This window comes from Aquarana catesbeiana, linkage group LG05 (genome assembly GCF_042186555.1).
Source record: "Aquarana catesbeiana isolate 2022-GZ linkage group LG05, ASM4218655v1, whole genome shotgun sequence".
NCBI lineage: Eukaryota > Metazoa > Chordata > Amphibia > Anura > Ranidae > Aquarana > Aquarana catesbeiana.
In genome coordinates this window covers 17,976,788-17,989,957 of record NC_133328.1, presented here as the reverse complement: position 1 = coordinate 17,989,957, position 13,170 = coordinate 17,976,788, and the positions used below count along the sequence as shown (strand labels likewise).

At 46.4% G+C, this 13,170-nt stretch overlaps 1 protein-coding gene across 2 annotated transcripts in view; it reads left to right on the top strand.

Annotated features, from left to right (window-relative positions):
• Window positions 1-7,699: 7,699 nt before the first annotated feature.
• The window catches only part of VIPR1 (vasoactive intestinal peptide receptor 1), a 409,687-nt gene continuing 404,216 nt past the window's right edge, over window positions 7,700-13,170 (top strand). Inside the window, exons 1-2 of one of the 2 annotated variants that reach the window (XM_073629489.1) lie at window positions 7,700-7,959; window positions 8,016-8,162. In XM_073629489.1, coding sequence (XP_073485590.1) covers window positions 8,115-8,162 — 48 coding nt within the window. In that variant the 5' untranslated portion in view covers window positions 7,700-7,959; window positions 8,016-8,114. Of the gene's footprint in view, window positions 8,163-13,170 lie in introns of both variants that reach the window. The other variant, XM_073629491.1, reaches the window with a different exon arrangement.

The following is a 13,170-nucleotide window of genomic DNA, read 5'->3' as shown; positions in this document are numbered from 1 at the left end:
GACCAGTATGAAAGAGTGAGAGCGATAACACCAAATTTAACACACCTGCTCCCCATTCACACCTGAGACCTTGTAACACTAACAAGTCACATGACACCGGGGAGGGAAAATGGCTAATTGGGCCCAATTTGGACATTTTCACTTAGGGGTGTACTCACTTTTGTTGCCAGCGGTTTAGACATTAATGACTGTGTGTTGATTTATTTTGAGGGGACGGCAAATTTACACTGTTATACAAGCTGTACACTCACTACTTTACATTGTAGCAAAGTGTCATTTCTTCAGTGTTGTCACATGAAAAGATAGAATAAAATATTTACAAAAATGTGAGGGGTGTACTTACTTTTGTGAGATACTGTGTGTATGTATATATATATATATAAAATATGTTTGGGGGTTCTAAGTAATTTTCTAGCAAAAAAATACTGATTTTAACTTGTAAGCAACAAGTGTCAGAAATAGGCCTGGTATTCAAGTGTTTTAAAGTACTTGCATGCAATATAGTACGCCCAAGTGGGTAAACATTTGTACAGCACTTATAAACATAAGATTTTTTTTGTTGTTGTTTTTTTTTACAGCTAGAACAGATTTACATATCTCACAAAAGTGAGTACACCCCTCACCTATTTGTAAATATTTTCTTCTATCTTTTCATGTGACAACACTGAAGAAATGACACTTTGCTACCATGTAAAGTAGTGAGTGTACGGCTTGTATAACAGTGTAAATTTGCTGTCCCCTCAAAATAACTCAACACACAGCCATTAATGTCTAAACCACTGGCAACAAAAGTGAGTACACCCCTAAGTGAAAATGTCAATATTAGGCCCAAAGTGTCAATATTTTCTGTGGCCACCATTATTTTCCAGCACTGCCTTAACCCTCTTGGGCATGGAGGTCACCAGAGCTTCACAGGTTGTCACTGTAGTCCTCTTCCCCTCCTCCATGATGACATCACAGAGCTGGTGGATGTTAGAGACCTTGCGATCTTCCACCTTCCATTTGATAATGTCCCACAGATGCTCAATAGGGTTTAGGTCTGGAGACATGCGTGGCCAGTCCATCACCTTTACCCTCAGCTTCTTTAGCAAGGCAGTGGTCATCTTTGAGGTGTGTTTGGGGCCGTTATCATGTTGGAATACTGCCCTGTGGCCCAATCTACGAAGGGAGGGGATCATGCTCTGCTTCAGTTCACAGTACATGTTGGCATTTATGGTTCCCTCAATGAACTGTAGCTCCCCAGTCCCGGCAGCACTCATGCAGCCCCAGACCATGACCCAGGTTGACCCCCCACCCCTTCAACCTCTGCAGTAATGCTGGCAGCACTCATACGTCTATTTCCCAAAGACAACCTCTGGATATGACGCTGAGCACGTGACCTCAACTTCTTTGGTTGACCATGGCGAGGCCTGTTCTGAGTGGAACCTGTCCTGTTAAACCGCTGTATGGTCTTGGCCACCGTGCTGTAGCTCAGTTTCAGGGTCTTGGCAATCTTCTTATAGCCTAGGCCATCTTCATGTAGAGCAACAATTCTTTTTTTCAGATCCTCAGAGAGTTCTTTGCCATGAGGTGCCATGTAGAACTTCCAGTGACCAGTATGAGAGAGTGAGAGCGACAACACCAAATGTTTAGACATTCGTTTAGTTCCGAATTCCTTTTTTTAAATGAATTTCAACAAGTTCGTTAATTCGGACATGTCCGAATTAACAAAAACCCGTTTAACAGACTTTTCTGAATGTTCGTTAATTCGAAAATTTTGTAAATTCGAAAAAAAATTCATGCCTGAGAGTATGCTTTTCTACAACTTATCTCCGTAAGAGATCGGTTGATGCAATTTAAACTAATCCACAGGGTTTACTTGTCACCCCAGAGGCTATCCAAAATGTACCCAAATTTCCTCCTCCAACTGTTGGAAGTGTGGTATAGCTGAAGCTGACTTCAACCATATGTTATGGTCCTGTCCCAAGATCCAGTCCTTTTTGGACGGAGGTCACAAAATTCATAGAAACTCTGCTCATGATCCATGGTCCCCTGAAGGTGTCGTTCTGCCTGCTGGGTCCGGTCGGCCCCCTGGCCCACCGCCAACCAGAACCTTAATAGGACTCCTATTATGTTATGCTAGGAAGGCTTTACTCATAAAATGGAAACAACCAGAGGTACCCACCTTGAATTCATGGAAATTGTTGATTAACTCAGCGGTGCCATTATACAAAGCGGCTTATCTCGCTAGATGCTGCCCAGCCAGGTTTGACAAAATTTGGAAAGTGTGGTTAGATTCAAACATCTCAAACGCAACACAATAAGATCTACATCCCTTTGTTTGTTCACTTTGACCAAATGCCTTTGTAGTGTGGATGACCTCATTTTGCTGATATGATGGTAAGCACCCCCCTCCCTGAAGTGGTCACCTACAGTACATGACCCATCATCCTCCCGATTATCCCTTCAAATTGATAGCATGAGCAGTCCTATCAATTTCAGGTAAGTGACTTTGCTGTGTTTTTTTTCCTTTTTTTTTTTTTTTTTAGGTCACCAACGTAAAGGGCAGAAAAACGGCTGTAACCTGCCCCAAAGAAGCTCATGTTCTTTTTTGAGCTTAGGGCGTTTTTTTAGGCGTTTTGCTTCAGGGGAGAAAACGCTCAGATGGGAACAGGTGCCATTGAAATGAATGGGATTTTGTTTGTTGCGCGTCTTATGAGCTGAGAACTCTCAGGTGTGAATGCAGCCTAATGGCTGTGTGTTGAGTTATTTTGAGGGGACAGCAAATTTACACTGTTATACAAGCTGTACACTCACTACTTTACATTGTAGACAAGTGTCATTTCTTCAGTGTTGTCACATGAAAAGATAGAAGAAAATATTTACAAGAATGTGAGGGGTGTACTTACTTTTGTGAGATACTGTGTGTATATATATATATATGTGTGTGTGTGTGTGTACTGTATATATACTGTATATGTGTCTGGAATATGTAAGCGTGAAATAAATGATTACGTTCACCTCTGAGCATTTTATTATACATTCCGAAACACAACTCTGGAATGTGGAGCTCAATTGATCAGATTGATGGATTTTGATGGCGGAAGTTGTCAGAATCAAACTCCTATGTATGAGATGAGACTGAGGGACCGCCCACATCCCGGAGCAGAAGAAGGAGGAGTCCTAGCAACCAATAATGTGATTGCCCCGCCCCCCCGGGATTTACAGGTGGACCCCAATTTCCTTCATCCAATCCCGACCCCCTTCTGGATTCTGAAATGTAAGACGGGACTCTGGTGGCCACTCTCCCCTCCCGCACTCTCTTTTCTCTCCTCCCGCACTCTCCCTCCCCTGATCTTTCTTCCCGCACTCTTTTCTCCTGATATCTCTCTTCCCGCACTCTCTCCCCCTTCTCCTGATCTCTCTCCTCTGATCTATCTCCTCCCGCACTCTCTTCTCCTGATCTCTCTCCTCTGATCTATCTCCTCCCGCACTCTCTTCTCCTGATCTTGCTCTTCCCGCACTCTCTTCTCCTGATCTCGCTCTTCCCGCACTCTCTTCTCCTGATCTTGCTCTTCCCGCACTCTCTTCTCCTGATCTCGCTCTTCCCGCACTCTTTCCTCCTGATATCTCTCCATCCGCACTCTCTTCTCTCTCTCATCTGATATCTCTCCTCCCGCACTCTCTCCCCTGATCTCTCTTCCCGCACTCTCTCCACTGACACTCACTTCTCTAATCTCTCTGCTCCCGCACTCTCTTCTCCTGATCTCTCTCCTCCCGCACTCTCTTCTCTGATCTTTCTCCTCCCGCATTCTCTTCTCTCTCCTCTGATATCTCTCCTCCCGCACTCTCTTCTCCCGCACTCTCTTCTCTCTCTCCTCTGATCTCTCTCCTCCCGCACTCTCTTCTCTGATCTCTCTCCTCCCGCACTCTCTTCTCTGATCTCTCTCCTCCCGCACTCTCTTCTCTCTCCTCTGATCTCTCTCCTACCGCACTCTCTTCTCCCGCACTCTCTTCTCTCTCCTCCCGCACTCTCTTCTCTCTCTTCTCTGATCTCTCTCCTCCCGCACTCTCTGCTCTCTCCTCTGATCTCTCTCCTCCCGCACTCTCTTCTCTCTCCTCTGATCTCTCTCCTCCCGCACTCTCTTCTATCTCTTCTCTGATCTCTCTCCTCCCGCACTCTCTTCTCTCTCCTCTGATCTCTCTCCTCCCGCACTCTCTTCTATCTCTTCTCTGATCTCTCTCCTCCCGCACTCTATTCTCTGATCTCTCTCCTCCTGCACTCTCTTCTCTCGCACTCTCTTCTCTCTCCTCCCGCACTCTCTTCTCTCTCTTCTCTGATCTCTCTCCTCCCGCACTCTCTTCTCTCTCCTCTGATCTCTCTCCTCCCGCACTCTCTTCTCTCTCCTCCCGCACTCTCCTCTCTCTCCTCCAGCACTCTCTTCTCTCTCTCCCCTGATCTTTCTTCCCGCACTCTCTTCTTCTGATATCTCTCCTTCTGCACTCTCTCTCCTGATCTCTCTTCCCGCACTCTCTTCTCCTGATCTCGCTCTTCCCGTACTCTCTTCTCCTTATCTCGCTCTTCCCGCACTCTCTTCTCCTGATCTCGCTCTTCCTGCACTCTTTCCTCCTGATATCTCTCCTTCCGCACTCTCTTCTCTCTCTCCTCTGATATCTCTCCTCCCGCACCCTCTCCCCTGATCTCTCTTCCCGCACTCTCTCCACTGACACTCTCTTCTCTAATCTCTCTCCTCCCGCACTCTCTCTCCTCTGATCTCTCTCCTCCCGCACTCTCTTCTCTCTCTCCTCTGATCTCTCTTCTCCCGCACTCTCTTCTCTCTCCTCTGATCTCTCTCCTCCCGCACTCTCTTCTCTCTCCTCTGATCTCTCTCCTCCCGCACTCTCTTCTCTCTCCTCTGATCTCTCTCCTCCCGCAGTCTCTTCTCTCTCTTCTCTGATCTCTCTCCTCCCGCACTCTCTTCTCTCTCCTCTGATCTCCCTCCTCCCGCACTCTCTTCTCCCGCACTCTCTTCTCTCTCCTCCCGCACTCTCTTCTCTGATCTCTCTCCTCCCGCACTCTCTTCTCTCTCCTCTGATCTCTCTCCTCCCGCACTCTCTTCTCTGATCTCTCTCCTCCCGCACTCTCTTCTCTCTCCTCTGATCTCTCTCCTCCCGCACTCTCTTCTCTCTCCTCCCGCACTCTCTTCTCTGATCTCTCTCCTCCCGCACTCTCTTCTCTCTCCTCCCGCACTCTCTTCTCTCTCCTCTGATCTCTCTCCTCCCGCACTCTCTTCTCTCTCCTCCCGCACACTCCTCTCTCTCCTCCAGCACTCTCTTCTCTCTCTCCCCTGACCTTTCTTCCCGCACTCTCTTCTTCTGATATCTCTCCTTCCGCACTCTCTCTCCTGATCTCTCTTCCCGCACTCTCTTCTCCTGATCTCGCTCTTCTCGCACTCTCTTCTCCTTATCTCGCTCTTCCCGCACTCTCTTCTCCTGATCTCGCTCTTCCTGCACTCTTTCCTCCTGATATCTCTCCTTCCGCACTCTCTTCTCTATCTCATCTGATATCTCTCCTCCCGCACCCTCTCCCCTGATCTCTCTTCCCGCACTCTCTCCACTGACACTCTCTTCTCTAATCTCTCTCCTCCCGCACTCTCTCCTCTGACCTCTCTCCTCCCGCACTCTCTTCTCTCTCTCCTCTGATCTCTCTCCTCCCGCACTCTCTTCTCTCTCCTCTGATCTCTCTCCTCCCGCACTCTCTTCTCTCTCCTCTGATCTCTCTCCTCCCGCACTCTCTTCTCTCTCCTCTGATCTCCCTCCTCCCGCACTCTCTTCTCCCGCACTCTCTTCTCTCTCCTCCCGCACTCTCTTCTCTCTCTCCTCTGATCTCTCTCCTCCCGCACTCTCCTCTCTCTCCTCCAGCACTCTCTTCTCTCTCTCCCCTGATCTTTCTTCCCGCACTCTCTTCTTCTGATATCTCTCCTTCTGCACTCTCTCTCCTGATCTCTCTTCCCGCACTCTCTTCTCCTGATCTCGCTCTTCCCGTACTCTCTTCTCCTTATCTCGCTCTTCCCGCACTCTCTTCTCCTGATCTCGCTCTTCCTGCACTCTTTCCTCCTGATATCTCTCCTTCCGCACTCTCTTCTCTCTCTCCTCTGATATCTCTCCTCCCGCACCCTCTCCCCTGATCTCTCTTCCCGCACTCTCTCCACTGACACTCTCTTCTCTAATCTCTCTCCTCCCGCACTCTCTCTCCTCTGATCTCTCTCCTCCCGCACTCTCTTCTCTCTCTCCTCTGATCTCTCTTCTCCCGCACTCTCTTCTCTCTCCTCTGATCTCTCTCCTCCCGCACTCTCTTCTCTCTCCTCTGATCTCTCTCCTCCCGCACTCTCTTCTCTCTCCTCTGATCTCTCTCCTCCCGCAGTCTCTTCTCTCTCTTCTCTGATCTCTCTCCTCCCGCACTCTCTTCTCTCTCCTCTGATCTCCCTCCTCCCGCACTCTCTTCTCCCGCACTCTCTTCTCTCTCCTCCCGCACTCTCTTCTCTGATCTCTCTCCTCCCGCACTCTCTTCTCTCTCCTCTGATCTCTCTCCTCCCGCACTCTCTTCTCTGATCTCTCTCCTCCCGCACTCTCTTCTCTCTCCTCTGATCTCTCTCCTCCCGCACTCTCTTCTCTCTCCTCCCGCACTCTCTTCTCTGATCTCTCTCCTCCCGCACTCTCTTCTCTCTCCTCCCGCACTCTCTTCTCTCTCCTCTGATCTCTCTCCTCCCGCACTCTCTTCTCTCTCCTCCCGCACACTCCTCTCTCTCCTCCAGCACTCTCTTCTCTCTCTCCCCTGACCTTTCTTCCCGCACTCTCTTCTTCTGATATCTCTCCTTCCGCACTCTCTCTCCTGATCTCTCTTCCCGCACTCTCTTCTCCTGATCTCGCTCTTCTCGCACTCTCTTCTCCTTATCTCGCTCTTCCCGCACTCTCTTCTCCTGATCTCGCTCTTCCTGCACTCTTTCCTCCTGATATCTCTCCTTCCGCACTCTCTTCTCTATCTCATCTGATATCTCTCCTCCCGCACCCTCTCCCCTGATCTCTCTTCCCGCACTCTCTCCACTGACACTCTCTTCTCTAATCTCTCTCCTCCCGCACTCTCTCCTCTGACCTCTCTCCTCCCGCACTCTCTTCTCTCTCTCCTCTGATCTCTCTCCTCCCGCACTCTCTTCTCTCTCCTCTGATCTCTCTCCTCCCGCACTCTCTTCTCTCTCCTCTGATCTCCCTCCTCCCGCACTCTCTTCTCCCGCACTCTCTTCTCTCTCCTCCCGCACTCTCTTCTCTCTCTCCTCTGATCTCTCTCCTCCCGCACTCTCTTCTCTCTCCTCTGATCTCTCTCCTCCTGCACTCTCTTCTCTCTCCTCTGATCTCTCTCCTCCCGCACTCTCTTCTCTGATCTCTCTCCTCCCGCACTCTCTTCTCTCTTCTCTGATCTCTCTCCTCCCGCACTCTCTTCTCTGATCTCTCTCCTTCCGCACTCTCTTCTCTCACCTCTGATCTCCCTCCTCCCGCACTCTCTTCTCCCGCACTCTCTTCTCTCTCCTCCCACACTCTCCTCTCTCTCCTCCAGCACTCTCTTCTCTCTCTCCCCTGATCTTTCTTCCCGCACTCTCTTCTCCTGATCTCTCTCCTCCCGCACTCTCTCTCTCCTCTGATCTCTCTTCTCTAATCTCTCTCCTCCCGCACTCTCTTCTCTCTCCTCCCGCACTCCGGAGATCGGTACTTCTCACCTGCACTGTCAGCCCCACACTGCCAGCACCATCCTCCCATACACCGACAGGCAGCAAGCCCCGCCCCTGCCCGGCTCCCATTGGTCGCTGCTCCCCAGCCGGGGATTGGCTCCCGTTCCTTGTGCCTGACTTTGTTAATGGAAAGTGGAGATGAGAGCGGAGAGCGCTGCGGAGGGAGCTGAGTGCGGGACCGGTGGGGATCAGTGGGGATCAGTGGGTAAGGCTCCGCGGGCTCAGTGGGTAAGGCTCCGCGGGCTCAGTGGGTAAGGCTCCGCGGGATCAGTGGGGATCGCACCTGTTCTCACCTCCGGGAGATCTGTACAAAGTGATTACAAAGTGACCGGAGTCCGGGGATCTACCGCTATGGAGTACTTACCTCTGCTGCTGTGCCTGGCCGGACTCTTCTGCCCGGTAAGTGGATCTTCTGCTGGGAAATTGTATTATGGAGGAAGGAAGGACCTGTGTGTGTGTTGTGTCAGGTGTCACCTTCTTCCCAGGAAATGAAAAGTTTACTAATAATGATACAATGTATCCCAGGAGGGAACCACCGATGTGTAGCATGAGGAGCCCCCCAATGTGTAGAATGAGGAGCCCCCCAATGTGTGGGATGAGGAGCCCCCCAATGTGTGGGATGAGGAGCCCCCCAATGTGTGGGATGAGGAGCCCCCCAATGTGGGGGATGAGGAGCCCCCATGAGTGAGAAGAGGAGCCCTCAATATATGAGATGTGGAACCCTGATGTATATGATGAGGGACCCCCATGTATGAGATACCCCGATGTAAAGGCTGAGGACCCCAATGTATACAATGAGAAATTTCTAATGTATAGGGTGAGGAATCCCCAATGTATAGGTTGAGGACTCCATTGTATAGGATGAGGAGCCCCAATGTGTGGGATGAGGAGCCCCCAATATATGAGATGTGGAACCCTGATGTATATGATGAGGAACCCCCATGTATGATATACCCCAATGTATACAATGAGAAATTCCTAATGTATAGGATGAGGAATTCCCAATGTATAGGTTGAGGACTCCATTGTATAGACTGAGGAGCCCCAATGTGTGGGATGAGGAGCCCCCAATGTATATGATGAGGAACCCCCATGTATGAGATGCCCCAATGTATACAATGAGAAATTCCTCATGTATGAAATGAAGAGTCCCAATATATACAATGAGAAATCTCCAATGTATAGGATGAGGAACCCCCAATGTATGAGATGAGGACTCCATTGTGGGAAAACGAATGTATAAGATGGGAAAACCCTAATGTATTAGATGAGGTACCCAAACATATCAGATGGGGAACCTCCGATGTGTCAGATGAAGGACCTCTGATGTATCAGATGAGGCTACCCCCCCCCCCCCCCCAATTTATCAAATGTGGGATCTCCAATATATCAGATGAGGGACCCTCAACATATTAGATGAGGGACCCCTGATGTATCAGACAAGAGACTCCAACAGATCATACAAGCAACCCCAATGTGTCAGATGAGAGGCCCTCAATGTATGAGAAGAGGGACTCCTGAATGTATCAGATAAGCAACCACAATGGGTCAGATGAAGAACCCCAATATATCAGAAAAGGCAACCACAATATATGAGATGAGGGACTCCAGATGTATTAGATAATGGAACCCCAATGTATTAGATGAGGGACACCTAATATATTAGGAGACCCCCAAAGCATGAGATTATGGAGCCCCAATGTATTAGATAAGGGACCCCTGATATGCAAAAAGAGAGACTTCTCCCCAAGTGTATCAGATAAGAGAACCCCGTGTATGTAATGAAGGATCTCAAATGTATCCCCCCAATATACAACATGGGAGATTCCATACTTCCCCCCAATGTATCAGATGAGAGGAATCCCAATGTATCTAATGAAGAGTCCCCAATAAATAAGAGGGAACCCCAATGTATCAGATGAGAGGGTCCCCCATAAATAAGAGGAGGGAACCCCAATGTATCAGATGAGAAGAACCCCATTGTATTTAATGAAGGGTCCCCCATAAATAAGAGGAGGGAACCCCAATGTATCAGATGAGGAACCCCATTATATCTAATGAAGGGTCAACGATAAATAAGATGAGGGGAACCCCGATGTATCAGATGAGGGGAACCCTAATGTATCAGATGAGGGGGTCCCTAATGTATCAGATGAGGGGGGTCCCTAATGTATTAGATAAGAGACCTCCAATGTATGAGATTATGGAGCCCCAATGTATTAGATAAGGGACCCCTGATATGCAAAATGAGAGACTTCTCCCCAAGTGTATCAGATAAGAGAACCCCGTGTATCAGATGAAGAAGCATCCCAAATGTATCCCCCCCCCCCCCCAATATACAACATGGGAAACTCCATACTTCCCCCCCCCCAACGTATCAGTTGAGGGAACCCCGATTGTATCAGATAAGGGACCCCCCCATAGTATCAGAGAACACATGGGAATGTTTTGCACATTTTTGGCTCGTTGAGGAACGTTGTCTGAAGATTTCTGCAATTCTGTATCTGTTGGTTTTTTGGAATTTCTTTTATTAAGAGGAAAATCTTCCAGAAAACACACGTTTGGGACGCGCTCTCATTGACTTGAATTGAGGCATTTTACCGAGCTTTGCAAATTACCAACACCTGTCCAACATTGCAGGTGAAATCAGTACAACGCACAGCGAGCGAATGCACGGTGGATTCAGCGCATGCACTGCGTATGTTACAGGACCGGCGTTGGCTTTTCTGGCTTTTCAAAGCTTCAGTAACACAAACGCCTGTTCCCTGCGTTCCTAATGACGGCATGCGTGCCAAGTGCTGGACGGATTGTCAGCTTGCTGGGCTCCAGGGAGGGCTCTGTGTGTGGGAATGCCAGCGATCGCTCCCTGCACAGAAGTCTGCATTTACAGTAAAGCAGCGATGCGTGAACTTGTCGTATTTCTTCCTGCTTGTAGAATGGCAGCCGGTTCTGTGCCAAATCTAACAGCCTGGGCAAATATCCTGACTCACCGATAATCACCGGGAATGACGATGTGTGACACAGATAGGAGATACTGGTCGGCTCTCCAGCTGTTACAGAGTACAGATGTCACATTGAGGGGTTATCATGCTTCCTGTGCTGAGACTTGTAGTTCTACAAGAGGCTAGCCACCCCTCCTGGTATACCGGTCACACCATACAAGAGGCTAGCCACCCCTCCCGGTATACTGGTCACACCATACAAGAGGCTAGCCATCCCTCCTGGTATACTGGTCACACTATACAAGAGGCTAGCCATCCCTCCTGGTATACTGGTCACACTATACAAAAGGCTAGCCATCCCTCCTGGTATACTGGTCACACCATACAAGAGGCTAGCCATCCCTCCTGGTATACCGGTCACACTATACAAGAGGCTAGCCATCCCTCTTGGTATACTGGTCACACCATACAAGAGGCTAGCCATCCCTCCTGGTATACCGGTCACACCATACAAGAGGCTATCCATCCCTCCTGGTATACCGGTCACACCACACAAGAGGCTAGCCATCCCTCCTGGTATAGCAGTCCTACAAATGCAAATACTGAAAGCAACTTCCAGACCAGATATAGTGTTTTTTTTTTGTTTTGTTTTTTTTTTTATTTTTGTTTTTTTAATCTTGTTTTTTTAAATATGTAAAGCTTTATAACACAAGGATCCTTATTTTAGCCAAGTGCCTGTAATCTTCAGATAACATTAGACACAACTGAAAATAACTGTCACTTTTTGTGAATAAAGACCCTTATACCGGAGTGATAGCTGGGTGAACTGAGCCTGTGTTGCTGCTCCAATTAATTTTTCACCTTCCAAAAGGCTTGAGGTTATCGTAGTAAGCCTACCTGTCATTTAACATAAGATCGCAGCATTGTGGAGCGTCAATATAAAAAAGTAAAAAAAAAAGAAATATATATTATTTATGAATTTTTATTTTTAATATTTAATGTAATTTGATATATATATATATATATTTTATTGTATTAATAAATACAAATATATAACATGAGAAAAATTAAAAAAAATACTTAATTTATTGTAATTTTGGTTTTTAATTTTATTTATAATTTTTATTAATAAAAAAAAATTTATATATATATTATATAAATTTTTTTTTTTTTAAGGGTTGGTGTTAAGTTTAGGGGTTAATTGTTTATTAATTATTACCTAGTAATCATTTATTGAATTTATTTATGAATATTTTTATTTGTGTATTTATTTAAAATTATTATTCTTAGTAGTAGTAACACCCTAAACCTAACAAAAATAAATAAATAACCCCCAACTCCTAATCTTAACCCTAACCTTAACTCCAACCCCTTACTGTACCTTAACAAACAAAAAAAAAAATAATAATAATAATAATAATAATAAAAGAAATAAAAGCTAATGGAAAAGCTAAAAAATCTGAAATGCCCAGCAACAAATGATGCAACAGATGATAGTTTTCTCTATTGGCTATTTAAAAAAAATGTCAAAGCTCAAAAACGCTGTATTAAAAACTTGCAAGGCGCGCAAAAAAAAAAAAGTAGAAAAAACACTCAAAGACACTATGCTCAGATGTACAGTAAATGCAGCCTAAGAGAAGTGTTACATTGATGCAATAATTAGCATGCTGCACTTCGGGCTGAAATTCAATTTAATTTATAGAAAGGTGTTATATTGTAACAATTTTGTGTTTTTAAAACATCAGTTTAATTTTAAGAACACAAAATTGTGTTCTTTTCTGGAACTTTTTGTTGACAAGTAAAAACCAGTATTATTACTTAGAACCCCCAAACATAATAAATATATATATTATATTAGCAGAGACCCTAGGGAATAAAATGGCGACCGTTGCAATTTTTTGCGTCACGCGGTATTTGCACAGCAGTTCAAACCCAATTTTTTTGGGGGAAAAAAATACACTTTATTGAATTTTAATGCAAAAAAAAAAACACAATATATAACTTCATTTTATTTGATAAAATAGAAAAGATGATGTTACGCCGAGTAAATAGATACCTAACATGTCACACTTTAAAATTGCGCACACTTGTGGAATGGCGCCAAACTATGATACTTTAAAATCTCCATAGGTGACATTTTTAATTTTTTTTTTTTTACAGGTTACCAGTTTAGAGTTACAAAGGAGGTCCAGTTCTAGAATTATCGCTCTCACTCTGATGTTCATGGTGATACCTCACATGTGTGGTGCAAACACCATTTTACGTGTGTTTCTGTGGGATGGGATGGGGGGGGGGGCGCGGGTGCTTTAATGTTAATTTTTTTTTGTTTATCACTTTTTTTCCTATTACAAGGAATGTAAACAGGGGTACCCATGGTTCCTTCCGGAAGAAGGGGTGGGATCTTTGGGATCATGGGGGAGGGATGGAGACACCACATGTGGCAAATTTACGTCATATGGAATACT